The sequence below is a fragment of the Amblyomma maculatum genome, chromosome 11 (assembly GCF_055883805.1).
Source record: "Amblyomma maculatum isolate TAMU_Amacu chromosome 11, ASM5588380v1, whole genome shotgun sequence".
Classification (NCBI taxonomy): domain Eukaryota; kingdom Metazoa; phylum Arthropoda; class Arachnida; order Ixodida; family Ixodidae; genus Amblyomma; species Amblyomma maculatum.
The window spans coordinates 36,047,516-36,067,657 of record NC_139354.1 but is presented as its reverse complement, the minus strand read 5'-3'; the positions used below and the strand labels follow the sequence as shown (position 1 = coordinate 36,067,657).

General features: G+C 47.2%; 1 protein-coding gene across 1 annotated transcript; it reads left to right on the top strand.

Moving 5' to 3' along the window:
* Window positions 1-8,948: 8,948 nt before the first annotated feature.
* Window positions 8,949-19,369, top strand: LOC146173484 (large ribosomal subunit protein uL1-like). The gene is made up of 6 exons (XM_084585205.1): window positions 8,949-8,995; window positions 11,215-11,400; window positions 11,727-11,798; window positions 12,625-12,773; window positions 15,313-15,485; window positions 19,123-19,369. Exons 1-6 carry the CDS (start codon window positions 8,949-8,951, stop codon window positions 19,351-19,353), a joined length of 858 nt encoding a protein of 285 aa, XP_084441331.1. The 3' UTR covers window positions 19,354-19,369.
* The last annotated feature ends 773 nt before the right edge of the window (window positions 19,370-20,142 follow it).

The window sequence follows — 20,142 nt, the reverse complement described above, 5'->3', positions numbered from 1 at the left end:
TCAATGAGGTGCAAGGGCGACTTTAACGTGGAAATTAAGGTCGACGGCAAAACCGTACCAAGAGTCCAGCAAATCAGAATCCTCGGACTTTTTATTCAAGAGGACGGGTATAACTACGGAACGATAAAAAACTCACTACCTACGCGACGCAAGTAACAGGGATATTTAGGAGGATTGCATTCAAAGGCAGAGGCCTCAAAGAGAGAAGCCTCTTGAGACTGATGCAGGCGTACATAATAAGTCGAATATGCTATGCCACACCGTTCCTCAACATCAGGACCAATGAAAAAGATAAGATGGACGCACTCATCAGGCGTTGCGTCAAGAGGGCGCTGGGTCTACCCATCTCCTCTTCTACGGAACGCCTGATAGAAATGGGAGTGCATAATAGCTGGACGGAACTTGCTGAAGCGGTGAGAATCGCCCAACATGAAAGATTAAGTAGGTCGAGCACGGGTCGAACCATCTTAGAATGGGTGGCTCGAAAAATAGATAGGGGCACAGCCGACAAGGTTGGATGGATGGATGGATGGGAAAACATTTATTTCATCGGCTTTAAGTGGTTCAGTTTGATTGCTGGCCGCGCCAGATGGCCGCCAGTTGCGTCCTGTCGGCGATCTCTTCGGCCCACTCAGTGACCCGAGCCTGGATGGCCGGGTCCGAGCAGCGCAGCACGGCCTCCCACTCCTCCAGAGATGGAGCTAGCAGCAAATCGGCGGGTGGCGGATAGGCCGCGCACCCCCAACCCGCTCCTTCCCCTGTCGACAAGGTTGCCCTACCACCACAATGTCGCGAGATCATTGTCCGTCCTCTCCCCCGCAACATGCACCCAGAATACCACAAGGAGAGACGGGAGAAGAGAGCAGAAGCACTGGTTAAAAGTGCAAAAGAATTCAGAGTAAAAGAAGTTCAGAGTAAAAGAAGTTGCCTACGCAGACGCTGCAAGTGGCCGATCAGGGGCGGCAGTCGCCGCGGTAGTCGATGGTAGCGGCGCACCAGTCGTCTCCGCCACCATCCGAAGCAGAAACATAGACACGGCTGAAGAGGTCGCAATAGCGCTCGCTTGCGTCGGACCGAAGGCTAGATTGATCTTTAGCGACAGTAAAACTGCTCTCTGGAATATCGGAAAAGGCAGGGTCTCGCAAGAAGCCGCCCGAATTCTAAAAGCTGCAACTAAAATCGATCGCAAAATCACCCTAATTTGGGTCCCAGCACACACGTCCGTCCCCGGCAACGAGGCGGCCCATGATTTAGCCCGAGATCTCTACTTCCGGGCAAACGCGGAGCCGCCCGACTGCCAGGCGATGGACGAACGTTTGCAAACCTATAAAGAAATAATCGAAAATTATAGATTAGGAAGACGTCTGATGCCGCCACCGGATCCTAGCTTAAATAATAAAGAGGCCATAGCCTGACGGCGATTACAAGCCGGAAATTTCCCGAACCCTGTCTGGTTGTTTCACACCCAGACAGATGAGAGAAAAAATGATAAATGTAAAGCCTGCGAAGCGAGGGGGACTCTCGACCATATACTTTGGGAATGCCCGAAGTCTCCGGGCGCTAGGGACAACATTAAATTTGAGAAGCCTGGGTAACCCTGCTGCGAAGCGACGTCACCGCTGACCAGCAGAAAGCCGTCCGCCTGGCGGCTGAGGCCGCGAATAACCAATGTATATTCGCCAGTCCTTAGTCGCGGAGGTTCCAGCCCCCGTTCCTCAGGCCTGCATGCCAGGAGCGGGGAGCAGGGGACCTCCTAAATCGGTGGAAATTAAAGTTTTAATCAATCAATCGTCTGTCCCACTGAAGAGCGCAGGGTCTCGCTGGCGCAAGGAGCCAGAGCAGACGACCGGCGGGGTCATCGGGGCAGTTGGTGGGTGTTCCTCTTCGGCCATGTAAATTGCCGGTAGCGTACGGGTGCGGAGCTCCAGCGTGAGACAAGGGTATCAGGCCACACCTCCACCAAGTGTAAGAGAAGGTTTAATCTATATGTCGAGGACGGCAAGGAAGCGCACGATGATCAAACCATCACGAAAATCTGCGCGATCACAATTCCACAGATTATTCTCCATCTCAGCGTCCAGCCAAAAGGGCTCATCTTCTTCTTCATACTAAGTGCTCTTTTGGTATGCATTGGAAGGACGCTTAACTGTGGAATGGTTAGCTTGCAGTTAGTGCCCTATTAAAAGCACTAGCGTTCGAACACTAGCATTGTATAATCTGTCCTGCAAAGCATCAAGAAAGTAGCAAAGAATGATAAAAAGGACGTCTCCCGAGAGGAAAAATGTTTCAGGCTTACGAATGAGCTAATCCTCAAACGATCACTAAAATACTCCTTGCAATAATAAATTGGTTCACAGGAAAGGTAAAGCATCTGCCACACTTGTTGCTGTGATTGATTGATTGATTAATAAGAAGGGAAAGGCACGGTAACTGTCTCACCTGTTTTCTGCGGACATCTCAATAATAATTGGTTTACATGAAGGGAAAGGCGCAGTATCTGTCACACTTCTAGCTGTGGACACCTGAACCGCGCCGTAAGGGAAGGGAGGAAGGTGGGAGTGAAACCGGATAGAGAGAAAGAGGAGCCATAGTGGACGGCTACGGAGTAATTTCGACCACCTGGGGATCCTTAACGTGCGCCGACATCGCACAGCACACGGACGCCTCTTCGTTTCGCCTCCATCGAAATGCAGCCGCCGAGGTCGGGTTCGAACCCGGGTGCTTCGGCACAGTAGTCGGACGTCTTACCACTGCACCACCCCGGCGGGGCACTTGCTTCTGTGGGCGCCTGCAACACGTCATGAGGGAAGTGAGAAGGAGAAAGTGGAGAGAGAGGAAGAGGAGCCATAAAGGGGGGGCTCAGGAGTAATTCAACCACCTGGAGATCTTTAACTACTAGGGGGAGGAGTGATTGCTCCTGGCCCTACAGTGCTCGGACTGGTAGGTCCCCTCTGTTTGAGGTGGGGACTAGCCTGCCACAAGTGGTTGTACCTGTTGTAGGCCGTCATTGCACCCGCCACCGCTTCGGTGACGGACGACGAACATTGCGACGTGCGTCTTTCTTTCTCCCTCTTCTTCTTTCTCTTTCTTTTCTATTTTCTCCTGTCCGCATGAGGCACTGGAGGTGGCTCAGCTACACAGCCAGTAGCAGGCCCGTGCACTTTCTTTTCCTTCTTCCTACAGTCGCAACAACAACAGCGCTGACATAGCACAAGCATACGGGCGCCTCTCCGTTTCGCCTCCATTTCGACTCGGTTCTTCTCGTACCGGAGGTACCAGTCTACATCCCAATTAATTATGGTCGATGATTTCCCCGTAACTGCAGACGCTCGTCGTATGCTCAGTGTGCGGGGGGTTCGACGGCTGCCCGGAAGTATAGAGCTCGGGCTAGATCGTGAGCCGCCTGGTTACCAGGGACGGCAGCGTGCGAAACGAGCAGAATCGAGTTGTCACTAATCTCCGCAAAAAGTGGATACCCCACCTCTTTCATTCGAAGTATTATCCAGAAACAGAACAGAAAAATAAAAAACGCTTCTATTCTCGGACCAAGCACGCATCAGATGCAAAAACGCGTTTGAATTCAGTACATGAAAGATGTGAGCGAGACTCTCGCTAGCATCCTCAAAAAAAGAAAAAAGGGGTGCTGATAACGCACAGACCGACCACCTCCATCAGACGTTTCGTCCCCCGCCCCAAGGACCCTCACCCTAAAAAAAATGACCCAAGGCGCGGTATACAGAATACCCTGCTCTATCCGCCTAGCCTCATATGAAGGCAAAACGAAAAATTTCGTGGAAAGAATGGTTTGGTTTGGGGGTTTAACGTCCCAAAGAGACGCCGTAGTGGAGGACTCCGGAAATTTCGACCACCTGGGGTTCTTTAACGTGCACTAACATCGCACAGCACTTGGACGCTTTGCTTGTCGCTTCCATCGAAAAGCGGCCGCCGAGGCCGGGATTCGATTCCGCATCCTTGGGAACAGTAGTCGAGCGCCGTAACCACTGCCCAATGGGGACGTCCAACAAAAGCACAGTCAGTGCAGCCCGGTGGGCGAACACTGCGAGACATAGGATTATAAAATTGATTTTGGCAGAACGATTATACTGGATACCGAAGCTAACCCACGCAGGAGACATATTCGTGGCATAGTCGTAGCATATTCAGCAAACACCTGGGAATGTTAATCGCTCTTTGGGCACCCTTCCCTCTTCATACATTCATGGATAGCAGCCATTTACCCTGAAGTCGTCGACACAAGGCCTTAAAAAAAAAACAAGCTGCACCTCGCTCGGAGTCACACCATGATGAAGGAGCCGAGTCGGCTTCGAAACGTCGTGATTTTCTGTTAAAGGACTTGGTTGGAATCATTGACCTTTACCCTAAAAGATTAAATTCCTCAACCAGACCGACTTCTGTCTAATGTTTTCTTTAAATTTTGCCTACGTGTTGCGCACCCTGAGTTCGAGCAGTCGTCCGCTCGAGGTGCCCATGGGCAGTCCTAGTGTCTTCTTAACGCATCTTCGGATCAGGCAATCTAGTTTCCCTTTTTCTCAGGCCTTGATGTCGAGGTAGGGCGTCGCGTAACTGATTCTGATTACTACGTACGCCTGGATTAGGTATAGTAAGTTTCTCTCCTTGAGGCCTCTTACTTTAGTGATGACCCTCCTCAAGAGCCCGAGGGTTTGCATCGCGTAACTTTCTAATTTCTTCAGGACTTATTCGTTGTGCCCGTGAGATTGGGTGACCATCCCCAGGATCTTGATCTGACGTACTTTTGGCACTGGTTTGCCCTCTGCCTGAATAAGAAACTCCCCGCTATTCTTGCAGCGGAGGTGCTTTAGGTTATATACAATGACGTCATCGGGGAGGAAGAGTGCGAAGTTACGTGAAAAGGTGTCGCCCTATTCTTCTTCGAGAGGTCTCCGGGAATACTTTTTTTTAGAATTCTTTGTAAATTATAGGTTCCTAGCAAAGCTTAGAACTTTGACTGAAATGCTCACAGAGACGACCTCTATGGATGTCTTACAATATTACCACAAGCACCGTTTCAGTGAACAATGTTATCGCAATCTCAGCACGTAGTGTGAATAAATGTCCTCTGATGATTTTTGCATGGTTAGGTGATGTAATCTGTAGGGGGTGCATTACGAAAGTGAAGTAGATGGAATGGAGGGTGAAATCGAAAGTTTTGTTGTGGCATACCATACCGATAAACAAAAACGTAGGCATGAGCCGTTTTTCCCATCGCTCACTCCTATTATAGAGCAGTCTTTGTGAAGCGGATAGTACAGGCTTACGTGTAGTTGTCGGAGTGTGGAGGACCGTAAGGCATGGTTGGACCGTACATCCCTATCCTAGGGTCTACCATGGTGGGGTATTGGTAGCTAGGTTGCAACACCGTGGCGTAGTCGCCGCTATAAGGGTAGGCTCCGACGTAGCTCATCCTGGAATGTATAGGTCCCGGTCGGACCCTTTCTTCAGAGGACAGGACGACAGATGACAAAGCCTAATCATGTAGTTCTTCTTCTTCTAGGCTTGGTATGTGGCACGGGCACATACCAAGTAAGGCAATTCGAAGCAGCATTCGCACTAGAAAACAGGAAGCAAACGAAAAGCGTAAAACGGCATAAAAGGACATGGATGTATGCAAATCCGGCTCGCCAGATTAGGACTCATATTTCAGTTAACATTCTTTTCTCCTTCAGTGCCAGTGCCAGGGCTTGCTTCTGTGTTGTGTCCTATTTTATATTTCATGACTTTGTTACTGCAACCAGTACATCCCCTTGTCAACTGTCATATGAATTTCTCGAAATTTTCAATCCTTTGTTTGATTACTGACACCCAATTATATAAGCTTGTAAATTTTACTATTTATTTTTTTTCATCCACACGTTTACTAACCCTCAGTCTTGTGATAATTTTACACCTTTGCTGGTATTCCTCCCCAAACCCTGGCCAATCCCGCCCCTTATGCATACGACGTGTCTGCAGAGTCAAGCAACTTCTTTCCAGACAAGCAGCAATTATACTGACTCATTATCATTTTCCTTTACTTTCCACGTCCCTCGACTTCCTCATCTTGACAACTTCATTATGATCCGATCAGCGCAGTTCAGTTCAGTTCAGTTGTTCAGTCGTGTCCGACTCTTCGTGACCCTATGGACCATATCACGCCACGCTTTCCGGTCTCTCACTATCTTCCTAACATCACATAATTTCATCTGCAGCGCCTCGAGTATGCCATCTAACCATCGCGTTCGCTGCCTACCCCTTCTCCGGTGACCCTCAACCTTTCCCAACATCAAATCTTTCTCCAGCGACTCCTCTCTTCTCATCAGATGACCAAAGTAGCTGAGCTTTAACTTTAGAATTTGACCCTCCATTGAGCAGTCAGGGTTTATGGTCGACAATATTGACTGATTTGATCTTCTGGCCGTCCAAGGAACTCTCATGATTCTCCGTCAGCACCACAATTCAAACGCGTCAATTCTTCGGCGGTCAGTCTTCTTCACAGTCCAACTCTCGCATCCATACATCACAACTGGAAGGACCATAGCACGAGTTATACGTATCTTGGTTGACAGTGTAATGTCTCTGCTCTTTACTAGGCGTTCAAGGCGGTCGATCAGCGCAGCGATCGTTTAATGAAGCTTCCTTAGACACAGTCATATGATTTTCAAAAATGTTTATGATAGTGTACATTGCGGCTTCTGAATTTTAGAGATGAGCGTTACTGAACTAAATGATTCTCTTTCAACATTTTCTGGTTATCAACATCTCTCAAATTCGGGGAGGGGGACATTTTGTACACCATGAAAAACTGAAGTCCCTCCTTCGAGTTGCACTAGCTTGTTCGCTGCCTATTTTTATCCACGTTAGTCTGGTTTACAGCTCTCTGCTCTGTGCTCGTTCTGCCGTGAAACTAACTCAACAGAGCGTCTCCACATGAAAAATCAAATGTTTTCAGGCCGATTGATCAGAAAAGCCGTTGGCAATGTTGCCTCTCACACGGAACCAAAACACAGATGTCGTCGGCTGCAGTAGGTAGAGAGCGGGCGCATCTGGAAAGGGAGAGATGCGGCCCATTGGAGCACGCGTGCTAGCCCTAGTGAAAAACACCATATAAGTCGCAATAACCTCATACAGATTTCTCATACTAAACTCATACAATTCCCATAATTCTCATATATTTATCATATGATGAATGAGCGTAGTATGAGATTATATGAGATTTGTATGAGATTAGTATGAGTTTTGATGAGAATTTGCATGAGGTTATTGTGACTCAGAGTTTTTTCACTAGGGAGGGAGTAGTGGCGAGAGTGTTAGGTCATCGGCCGAAGCTCGGGCCAAGAACACCCGAGCTTCGGCCGGGCGTTCAGTCCTTCTATTACAGTTCTTCTCCAGAACACCGGGCGCATACATTGGAAGCATCGACATTGTGAGCGAAACATCACGCACATGGTTCTGGCAGATGGTTGTAGGCGGCTGGCATGGCCAGACTGTGATTGGTTGTAGGCGACTGGCATGGCCAGACAGTGATTGGTGGTAGGAATAAGTGACGTCACGCGACGACATGCCCCGGCCGAACTATCAGGAGCTGCCAATTTAAGCCTCTCATCTCAGGAAGGGGTTGAGATCAGAATCAGCCTCCCTGTTGTTGTGGCTGTAGGAAGAAGGAAAAGAAAATGCACGGGCCTGCTACTGGCTCTGTAGATGAGCCACCTCGCACGGCTGGGTTAAGCGGGGCTCTATATCTATAGTTTGGCGCCCTCTCACATAATACTATATGATAAAAAGCATGTGTGAGATATTAAGAGAAAGAAGTTAAGTGATTACTAACTAGACAGTAGGAAAGTCCATATACAAGAAAGAGGTCTTAGAAGGTGATTGGAAAGCTTAAGTATCCCTCAGTTTCTTTACCAGCCTCGTCTCAATAAGCTTGCAAAGTTTATTACCATGCAAACACCTCACTGAATTGGGCCTCCTCTCCAAACTATGATGGGAATGTTTCTGATGGCCGAGAACCTTTAAACAGGTGTCCCTGTCACACTACACCTTACACCCCTATTAGCTGAGTGTTGACATCGCGCAACCCGCAAAATTGGCCCCATTTAGTGATACAAGAACACATCACTAAGAATCAGCTTTTCCTCTGCTTGAGAGGGGAAAAAATGTTTTTCTGCTTCAGATGACCCCACTTTTCGGAGTTTCTTTTGATGCTTCGAAGTTCAGGGTTGATATGACAGAGCGGATCTATTGCATGCTTAATGAGATCTGTACCTTCATGAGTTTTGCCGACATGGCGGCACTTCTGTTCCATGATTGCATTGGATTGGATTGGTGCTGAGGCTTCCCTTTTTTACCAGGTGGACCAGACAGGTCCTAACCAGTCGGAAAAAACTACAAAAAATTGTCTAATGTTACGACAGAATTTCTGTGCGGTTTTTGACGGAAAACCTGTTGTGACGACAGAACATTCTGTAGTAACATCAGAAATTTCGGTAGTTACCACAGAAAAGTGCTACAGAACTACAGAAAACAGAAATATATTACAGAAAAACTACGCAACTACAGGAACGTACTACAGAATTACAGAAAAATCTGATAGTTACGACAGAAGTACAGGGTATTTTTAGTATTTTTGACAAAGTTCTGTAGTTTTTTCGACTGGATAGCCAAGTCAATTCCCTACTCTGACGGAGTCTGTCCCGCCCTGGCGCAACGCCACCAACGCTATTTATCTAGTATGCCTTATCCAGTTCTCAAGGCGTCGTTTGGTTGTCTCCACAGCCACAGCCCTCTCATCCTGCTGTGTGGCATCACTGTCCACCGCATTACCATCTTCCTCTTCTCCATTATTATCAGCAAACTTTGCTTTGTCATCATCGTCAGATACGCCGTTGCCCTTAACATCATTTCCTTTCAGCCGCCGTGCGGCGTCCGGGATGGAGGAGATCGGCATTGCCGCCGCACCCGGGGTCCCTGGTGTGAGGTTCGTACTGCCCTCATTTTCGCCGCGCTCCTGATCTTGGCACTGGTATTCACTAACCCCTTGATTGCCGTTCTTGCTTTAAGGCCGGGGCTGCCTTTCTTGACATCTTGGCCAGAAATTTCACACTGCTGAAGAACGGCTAGCGTAGCCCTAACAAGGCTTAAGTAGTTTTCAGATACCCGCAACTGAAACCTTTGCAAAACTAGAGCGAGCCTGAAGTTGTAGCGTGGTTATATTAAGCACATTTCTTGCCGAAATTTCTGAAAACTCCATTCCTTTCAGGGCCCCTTCCTTGACTTTGTGTGCTGTCACATTGGATTGGATTGAATTGGATTGTTACTGAGGCTTCCCTTTTTTTACCAGGTGGACCAGAAAGGTCCTAGCCAAGCCACAACAGCGTTAGCTGTGTTACTTGCGATTTTGCCACTAACACATTTTTATTGTGAGAAGGTACGCGCTGACTTTGCCAAACGACGACGCCATTTTTGCACCAGAGGACGCAGCCGTCAGCTGTATGTTTTTCGGCAAAACGTATCACGTGGGTGCGTGTGTACGCGCGTGTGTAAGATATCGCGTACCACGCCCGTCTATTGACGATCGTCCCGTGTCGTTTAGAATGAACGATCCTGAAAGCGGTGAGTGTTTATCGGCGGCACCGGAACGTGATAGCGCTGATGGCACAATGGTGACGTCATTGCTGCCCAAGGGTTGACTACGGCTAAGGTCATAACTTCAGGCCTCGTTAATGATCCCACATGGGTACCTGCTCACCATTGGGTGCGTTTTGGCTGCGATAAGCGGTTAAGGATGACGTCATCCCCAATGAGCCAATGAAACGGTCGCTTCCCAGGGAAGTTTCAAACCTGCGGCTACGTCATCGAACAAAAGCGAACGAAGCCAGATGAATGCATGGATTCAAAATAGAATATAGATCCTTATAGAAGACAGCCCGATGTGATTTTGTTTCAAGCCTGACTGCAATCTTGTTCAGATTACATACGTCTCTGCCCCATTCGCAAGCGCTGGCCTTGTCAATCATGGCAATGCTGACGTAACAATGTAAGTGTCGTTCCCCTCTCTTCATTTTCCCTTGTTCCGCTCGTTTAATGTTGTTACAGTAATGTTGGGTAGCACTCTTCCTTCAGCATTTTTATGTTATTTCGTGTCATGCATACACATTGATCTTAAGAGTAACAGCTAAAGAAAAACCGCAACATCAGAGAACCGCTATGTTCTGTCCTATTTACGGGACTTAGCTGGTTGAGATGTTCAGTCACGTTACTATTGGGAAGGCGCTTATAATAATTTCTGAGTGATGTGGACGAATGATCGCCCTCACCTTCTACAAAGCATAACGAAACCCAAGTCCAACTTTCGCATTCACAAGTTTATAGTCTGACACTACAGGCCGACAAGAAAGCTGTGTGGGATTGAATTGCCGTTTGCGTGTTCCAGGACTATTGTCCCCGACAGTACATGGGCGTAAAGCTTCAGTCCTGCTTGAGGCCAAGGTCCTCTTCTGGGCTAGGGCATTTTCATTTTTTTGACCAAAATAGTTCCAAACACCAGAGGGGTACTACATTATATATTATGTGACTAACAGCCCGAGAGTTTCATTTTTGCGGGCACATGCAACGTTTTTTGGCAGCCAAATGAACCGCTCTGATTGCAGAGAGGTAGTGTCATGCCATAACTAGTGCAAGCTGTTGCGAGGTGTACCTTCCTCGTTTTACTGAAAATAAATTCCCAATGGCAATACGGAGGCTGGCAGTAAATTGCGTTTCTCGACCCGTACGGCCATATAGCTCAGGATGTCACTAATCACGCCAAACTCGGCGCGTCCGACGACAAGGTGACCCCCCCAAAGAAAACGTTTATATTAAATTGTCCCCCGACTGAGACTTCCTGGTAGGCAGAGCAAGGGCGCTTCATCCGGCTCGGCCAACTGCCGCTGTCTGTTGGTGCTGAAATCAGCCGACGAATCCTTAGAAGTAGGATGCGAGGATTGGGGTACAAAATTCAGTGTTCCCTGTTAATCGCGCAAGCCCCATGATGTATTGTATATGCTGTGGTACAGTAACTACCTTGTAGACAAGCTGGAGTCCTTCATCTTGAATTAAACTACCGTGTAACTAGTAACGCTCGCGTCGTTTATGTTATAATTATTCTTAGTTTGCTTGTTATTGTTACTTGAACCCCCCGTTACCTTTCTGCTGCAGCAACGCCGCACCTGTCCTCCCGGTGGTCGACGGCAGGGTGCGCCAAGAGACGCTGCGCGAGTGCGCTGTCGCGGTGCTCGAGGCGGCGGGAAATAAGCGCCGTAATTTCCTCGAGACTGTCGAGCTTCAACTCGCGCTCAAGCAATACGACCGCAGGAAGAACGCAAAACTCGCCGGAACCGTCAAGTAAGTCACCAACACGTTTGATTCAAATGTGCGAAGGGCATAAATGCGCTTTCTAGCAAACTAAATTGGCCATCAACCTTCAGAGCCCCCGCGAATGGAAAGTATATGACTCATTTAGCCGTACAGCCCTAGTAATTAATAATTAAGCACAGAGGAGTGGTCTTAAGAAGATATAATGATTGAGCATAACAGCGATTGATCCGCCCGATTATACGATACAAAGCTTAATGAGATTAAGCATTTCATTTATTCGTTATGCATTTCCTTCCACATTATCCAGGAGCGATCTGTATGCACTGGACACTGTAAAGTAGTTTCGAGCACAGGGCCCATTGTGATATTTGCTTTCCCTTAAATGTTACTTGCACAAACTTCAACTGTCTTACGCGACGAATTCGGTAAGAAACATTTCGAAGTATTGCACTACAATCTTGGTGCTACTTTATTGGGAAGACATACCAAGCGCCCTTTCAATCATTGTCGCCTTGCATCTGGTGCGGTCATCTTTTCTGGACCGGCAAAAGATTACCAGCCCTTACTTTATAGCTGCCTGTTCTTCGAATCTAAGTCACCCTTGCCTCACCTCAGTTATCTTGGCTTCGTATTACACACGTACCTGCCAATGCGCACTTCTAGCATACCATTACGAGTATATGTTACTTGATCCAGTCGACTTTATATCAGCCTCACAAACTGTATGACCTTCTTCATAAATAATTACGAGGGACTTTAGCGACTAAAGTAGGGAAATTAAGGCGAAAGCCTGAGTGCCGCATTCTGCTACTCAGCTCGCACTGATTAGTAATTGATAATTAATTAATTGGTTAGTCATTAAGTAGGTTATTGAATTCTTTCTTAACTGATTAGTCAATAATAGGTCAATAAATGAATACATAATTGGGGAATAATTAGTTTTAAACAATTAGTCGTTAATTAGTAATTGGTAATTGATGGCATATGGCCATAAAGGCACGCATACACGCATACTGTGGTGGTGTTCTGTGAGTGGTCGAGACCTCTATGACGTCATCCCCCTTCGGCCAATCAGAGCCGCCGCAAAAGCTGGACACATTTTGTCCACGGCAGCATGAGCTATTAAAGGCTTTCGCCTTAAAAAAAGATTGAAGTGGATCTTGTCATGGGATGCCTACTAGCATCTTGAACAATGAATGTGTAATAATGAAGTCAGAACGCTGTTTGTCACTCTTGCGCTCCCTCTCCCAGGTTGCAGCACGTACCGAAGCCGTTTCTCCGCGTTTGTTTCCTCGGCCACAAGGCGCGCCTGGATGAAGCCAAGGAGTGCGGCATGGACTACATCAACTGGGAGAAAATCAAGGAGTTGAAGGGCCGCCCAAACAAAATTAGGCAGCTAGGTTGGTATGCGTTCACATTCGTCACTGGTCGCTATGACGGAGTCGTCCATTCCTAGTGCGAACACGCGAACAGGAGGTCGCTCTCATCAAAGCGCCATCGCTCCTGATCCGGACTTGCATGCATTGAAGTGGGAGGACATGCAAAGCACCATCTCCAAATCCATCTCTGCCTGTTCTACTTTGATTCCATATGCAGCACGACTAGACGTAATGACGCTTTGAAAAGGGCAACTACCTGCTCGCGTGTTCGCATTAAGAGTGAGCTCTTTCATAGCATGCACCGTAATTTGCAGCCCTAGTGGGTGAGGAGGGAGCCAGTATAATGTGGCGAATAATGCGAGTCGCGGTTCCGTGTTTAATGACGGATATAGCTTGCCCAAGGAGCCTAGTTCTTCCTTGACGCTTTTGTAGTTCTTGCCTGTGTTCGAACGCTGCATGAACTAATGGAATTACATATGGTACTACAAGCCACTCAAAGTATGGCATCGAATGTAGTAGTTCATTTTAAAGGCCACGTTCTCCAAAAAAAAACAACGTCGCCGTTTTCAACGTTGTAGCCAAAAATTGCAGGCGTGGCTCCGGCAGGTGTTGACCGGTGACATGACTGTGCACAGACTGGTCGTCAACTGGTTGTGTGACGTCACGAAAGCACTTGACATGGCAGGGTTTGCATATGACGTCAGATCTAGCTTTGCATTTGAGATTGGAAGGTGAGGTCGGAATCCATCCCTCCGGGCCTTCTGGATCCCGAGGTCGACAACCTTCTCCTAGGCCAAGCAGACACGTCGTACGACTCAGTCTTACAAAACCGATTTAGTATACCTTTGTCGGATGGCCGTTTACATAATGGGCTATTTACAAGTTACTACCTTGTGCTAGTAAGTATGGTGAGGTAATAGAGAGTTCTAGTTAACCGCGATCCGCTACCGTGATCCGCCACGGCGCGTTGCACTGCGCATGCTCAGATTCCCTTAACGCCGATCGATGGCGCCACATGCTGGAAGTCGTAGATTAACTGTTTGTAGTAACTCTGGACCTGTAGTAACATGTAACGTGGACCTGCCGCGTCGGGACCAATCAGCACGAGGTAGAGCCTCATAGAGGGGGATAGCGGATCACGGTATACTAAATCTCTCTAATAGAGGCACAAACATTTAGAGGTCACTGCAGCAACGGCATTCGGAGAATTGGAAAGGGTTAGCGCTGCCGCAAGGTTTTTGTAATTTTTACTTCTATTGCGAAATCATTACTACTCCCATTTTCAGCCCTTCGCGTAGCCATGGTCGGTAGGCACGTTTATCTTTAATCACCCCAGATGGCTGTGACGTCATACCAGTTCTGAGAGATGGGCTACCAAGTCGAGTCGTCGGGTGGCGGCGGTCGGTAGGCATGGAGCGCCGCGGATGAGATGACGTCACTGTGACGTCATACCAGCTGCGAGAAATGGGCTACCAAGTCGAGTCGCCGGGTAGCGGCGGTCGGTACTAACGGCGCGCTGCAGCTGGGGCCGCGTGGCTACCGAGTGGAGGCGCTGCTGTCACCTCCTCTCTCGCAGTTGAGAGGAGGAGGAGGAGGAAAACGATGGGTATATAAATACTCACGCTCCCTCAGCTGAGTTTGTCGCTATGCATCCTGATAAACAGAAAGAAAAGTCACGCCGTCTCTATGAAGCCAGGAAACGACAGCGGGATACATAGATGAAGAACGGGAACAGCGTCTCGATCGAAGGTGCGCTCAAGACGCAGCTAGACGAGCGCGTCGCGCGCGCGCCTCTTGAATCGTCCTCAACTGGTGACGACTCCGAATGGAATGTAATGGACGCCTTGAACAGTGAAGACTCTTTGTCGACATGTTCAACGTGGATAAAGCTAAATAGTAAACTCTGTGTTAATCGTACGGTCAAGCATGGTACATCACAATTGTCTACACTATGAGCTTAACTATAGCGTAGCCATGCTATTATTGCTTTCGCGACGTGCCGCACTTAACTAAAGCTAAGCCCCAGATAATTTTTTACTTTGTAATGTGTATATTGTCATTTTACATCATTTTACTTTTTATTTCGTTATTTTCAATTTTATGTTAATTGGTTTATTTTAACTGTTATGTTCGTTTTACTTTTTATTCATCACTAATAAATAACTCTTACGACTAATTATTATTATTTAGTTTTGCCCAGCCTACTAATGCTTTCTTTATTTTAGCAATTGGTTTGTAGGGAAAGAAAGGTGCTGCATCTGTCGCACTTCTCCTGTGGACACCAAAACCACGCCATAAGGAAGCGTCATACTACTACACTGCGCTAAGCTTTGTGGCCTCACTTTTAGCGTCCCCATTTTGGCCTCATCAAAATAGCATTATTAAAGCTTTCACCTTTCGCCTTAATAAATATTACTGATCAATAGAGTAGCAAAGCGCATGGACGCCCAACGAGGATACAAAAGGGAATGTTGCAAAATGGAACTATTAACGCTTTGACGTCATACCTTTAAAGGCGGAGGTTAAGTGTTCCCCCCATTGTTCTCTTTTTCTATCAAAGCGCGCAAGTACCACGCTTTCGTTGCGTCCGACTTTGCAATGACGTTGGTCAACAAGGTCGTTGGTCAGATCTTCAGGAGCGTGAACAGGCCCATCGAACCAGTCTCTAGGACCGAAAACTTAGCGGACAAGATGCAGGAGCTCAAGTGCACCACGAGGTTTCGCATGAGGAAGGTGAGCTTCTCCTGAAACCAGTCCTTTGCTCAAGGCGTGTCACCATGCAGAGGCCTGAGTTTGCACAATACAGCAGCGCTACTTCTTTTTTTTTAAAGGCGCGAAGGCTAACGCGGACACAAGGAAGGCAACACTGAACGCCCAGTCTCGTTACTCTCCTTGTGTCCACGTGTGGTTCACGCCTTTAACCAAGTATGAACTGTCACCAACTATCCCAGCAACGAGTCCTTCCAAGAAGTGCTACTGTGCAAATTATTCGACGTGAGGCCGTGTAAATAGCGATCAGTCCCGTTAGTTTCCTTATGGTTCGTGTGAGCTTTTGCGCATTTAACTAAAAATGAACTGTAACCAACTAGCCCAACAATGCCTTCTCTCAGGTTGTGCTACTGTGCAGAGCATTTGACGTGATGTTGGCGTAAAAGCAAATGTGTGCGCCCTCTTCAACAACCGCTAATGTTACTGCTGTATGCACCGCCTACCACTGCAGCAACCGCGAAAGCAAAGACAAATTGTGACGTAGACAGAGCCCGGGAGTTTAGGTTGTGTCTGCGTGTTATTTTAACTGGAAGCTCTTGAAGTACTCCTGTTTGGCGACACTTTCGCGATTAGGATCAATAGAGGCGTTTAAAACTTGGTTAGTTTTTCTGGGTGTTCGTGCATCTTGGCGCTTTTTAAGAAACATGTTCAGTGCAGAAAGGGACGCATGAAATTTATTCGCAAATGTTTTTGATCAGGAACCAGCCGCGCCAGTTGTTTGAACCCAACACAGGCGGCGCGAGTCTGTTTTGAATGAATTCTGGCCGTCGAACTGAGGTTGTTTGAACACGGAGAAGGTGTCACGAGTCTGACTCGTTTTTAGCACCAGCCTGTCGAGTTGAGAAGCCCTGTCCGCAGAGGATGGGGCTGGGACAGGTGGGTCACCGCCGCTTGCGGCGGGGGCTAGCCTGCCACCGAATTTTTATCTGTTGTAGGCCGTCATTGCACCCGCCACCGTTTCGATGGTGGACGACGGCCGTTATTGCGGCGCGCGTCTTTCTCTCCCTCTTCCTTTTCTTTCTTCTCTATTTTCTCTTCTGTCTGCATGAGGCAGCAGAGGGGGCTCAGCCACAGAGCCAGTAGCAGGCCCGTGCATTTTCTTTTCCTTCTTCCTACAGCCACAACAACAACAGCCCTGTCCGCATGTGATTGGTACACTTAGGGAGGTAATTAGGTCGAATCATTGATGCAGAGCATCATCGAGTCGCAAACGAAAATCAGGCGTTTAGGTTAGCCATTTGGCGTCAGAGACCCGCTGCCTGATACAAAACGACCGCTCGTGTAAACGTGGTCGGCTTAAGGTCCTCATTATGCCTTATAGCACCTAGTTACACTTGCCTCCACTTACGTTGTCACTTTTTAACCTTATAAACCTTCATGTAATGTTCAGGTTGTAAAATTGCTTGAATCTGAACTCACTGGTTAATACACAATTACCTCGTAGGTCTTTTAGTTAGCTAGCACTACGACCTTTACTCCCGCACTTCGCCGATGTTCCTCCTCGAAGTCCTGCATCCTGGTACACGGTAGTTGGCGTTGGTAGTTAACATGACCGGGCAATGATTGTTCGGCGGTCTGCGTCACTTGACATCACTTCAAATCGGCGATATAAAATAAAATACGATAATCAGGAAAGTTGTATATATATACAGTTTGCTTCTGACTAATGGGCCAAAGAAATTCAATAAGGAGTTCTATATATATATATAGTTTGCTTCTGACTAATGGGCCAAAGAAATTCAATAAGGAGGTCTATATATATGTATAGTTTGCTTCTGACTAATGGGCCAAAGAAATTCAATAAGGAGGTCATACAACTTTCCTGATTATCGTATTTTATTTTACCGACAGTTTCAGATGGCGGACTGTCAGGGTAAAATTGATAATTTTACCCCGACGTAGGACGGTCCACAGCCCGAACCTGTCGGTCGAATAAAATAAGATAATCAGGAAAGTTGTGTGATATATAATCAAAGCGATAACCGGGGCGCTAGCGCACCTAATTCTAATTCGGCATAACCAAGTCATACCACCCCCCGTCGTTACTTTTTATTAGCAAGCCGCAAGACGACGTTGGGGTCCACGGAAATAAAATTTATTTAGCGATGAATTACACCTCAGCTGGTTGGTTCACTTTTCAGAGGTTCATGCTTCGCTCTCATCGTCTGCTTATATCTAAATGAATTTACACAAGGTATTTAAGGAACTTGAAACAGAAAAGACCATGCAGCCGATAAGCCTCCGAAGCTTCGATGTGCAGGTGCATGCGAGCACCGCAAACGTTAAAATCAGACGCACATGTAAGATAGACACGCGACGGCAAAGCAATGAGGAAAAAAAACACATAATTCGACCTCTGAGGGACGCTGTCGTGGAGGGCTCCGGAGTTTTCGACAACCCCCACTTGCTACGCAAACTACACAGTTACCCTGTTTTTTTTTTGTGCCTATTTTCGAAAAGTGGCCGCGAATCTGGGGTCGCAACCACGCCTATGTGTTCAGCTGTAGCGCCCAAGTACTGAGCCACCGTGGCTGGGCGGAACAGAACGATTGACTTTAGGCGTTCCTTCTATACTCCTTTGACAGCCCGCTAAACTCTGATTATTTCACGAATCTTAACAAGTATTTATTGTGTCAATCACCGGTTGATGAATTTGTGTTAACGCTGCTAGAAAATTTTTGCTACTCGACTGCACTTTATCCATGTGGTTTCCTCTTCCCACTCCCCCCCCCCTCCTCCTCCCATGTACATGTAAAGGCCTTGAAGGCATTTCGTAAAGGCTTCGCGGTCAGCTCAGTGACGAAACAACATACATGTTTCTCGGACTTTTTGCCGCGATTGCATTTAAGTGAATATGCACTACACGACGTTTCTGCCCATTTCTGAAGGCATAAAGACTCGTACCTAACAGAATTAAATACTTTAGAAAAATAGCTCTTGTATACGCAAGAAATGTGGGCATGACAACCTGGAAAATGCAGCGTGGAGAAATGTCGCTGAGAATTTTTACATGTAGCCGCTATATTTTATATGCTTTCTGCCCCAAGAAAAATTGTAAATATTTTTCAACCCATATTTTACACATACATTTCAATTACGCTGACAATTGTAGCACCTGCTTAGATCTAAATAGGGTATCTATAGGTTTCATACAGCACTCTGCCCAATAAACAATCTCGCGTGATTCCTTTCGCTGTTGTTCAAAGCCACTTAGTATACTGGGTAATAATGATACGACGGAGATACCGAAAGAAAAGTATTCTTCGCGTTTAGTCCATTGTCGCTGCGTGCCTCGTTACGATTGTCTACCATGACTTAGATGCTCACGGATGCGTAGTCTCTTCACTTAAAGCAGAATTGAAAGGCTGGGAAGACTGGAGGTTTCAAGAACCCATTAAGAAATTTTGGAATGAGTATAATGATATGTAACCGCGTAAGCATTTTGCTTTGATCTTCTCCGTCGGTGCTGCTCCTAGAAAGTCCTAGAGCTTGCAGCCGCGCCCGCGTATACCCTTGCCGAAGCATGCGGAAGGGACAACACGCAGATGCTTGCAATCAAAACGGTTGTTGCAAAGTCTGTCGTTGCTAACATTGCCTGCAGATATTGACGTTCGGTATGTGCATCGGCCACGTGAAGATGAAGCCCGACGAGCTGGTCGACAATGCGAATACGGCAATCACCCACTTGATGGGCTGTCTGAAGAACAACTGGGACAACGTTCAGTTTTTCATCCTCAAGTCTTCGATGGGACCGCCAATGAAGATTTACCAGCCTCCACCTCCTCCCGAACCAGCGCCTGTGCAGGTTCCCAGAGTAGAGGTGGCCGACTAACTCTCTATTAAACAGCGCTGGCTACCTGTATTCTTCGTTGTTTGTATGTATGTATGTATGTATGTATGTATGTATGTATGTATGTATGTATGTATGTATGTATGTATGTATGTATGTATGTATGTATGTATGTATGTATGTATGTATGTATGTATGTATGTATGTATGTATGTATGTATGTATGTACGTACGTACGTACGTACGTACGTACGTATGTATGTATGTATGTATGTATGTATGTATGTATGTATGTATGTATGTATGTATGTATGTATGTATGTATGTATGTATGTATGTATGTATGTATGTATGTATGTATGTATGTATGTATCGTGGCGCTGGCCAAGAGTCGACCCGGGGTTATGCCCTACTCTGCACTACCTCATTTGGCCCGTTTGTGGTGAGTTGTGAGGCTTGTGCTTTTCCAGCGCACCCCGGGCCTGCTGGACGGCCCATAGTTGAATGTCCTTGTCTGTATTTCGCACAGCACTTAAGTTCCGGCGGGTATGTCCTTGATGCAGCTTCGGTCGGGAACCTGGCACAGTCCCACATGATGTGCCATTGGTCCACCGGACCCACTTGACATACACTGCACATATCACTCGTGTAGATGTCTGGGTGGAGAACGTGTAGCACTGCCGGGGCTAGGAGTGACCCGGTTTGCATTTGCCTTAGGATGACCGCCTCCTCCCGACTAAGTGCCGGGTGAGGCGGCGGCATTGTCCGTCGAGCTAGGCGATAATATTTTGTCACTTCCTCGTAACTGGTCATTCGGTCTTTTGTTTCGAA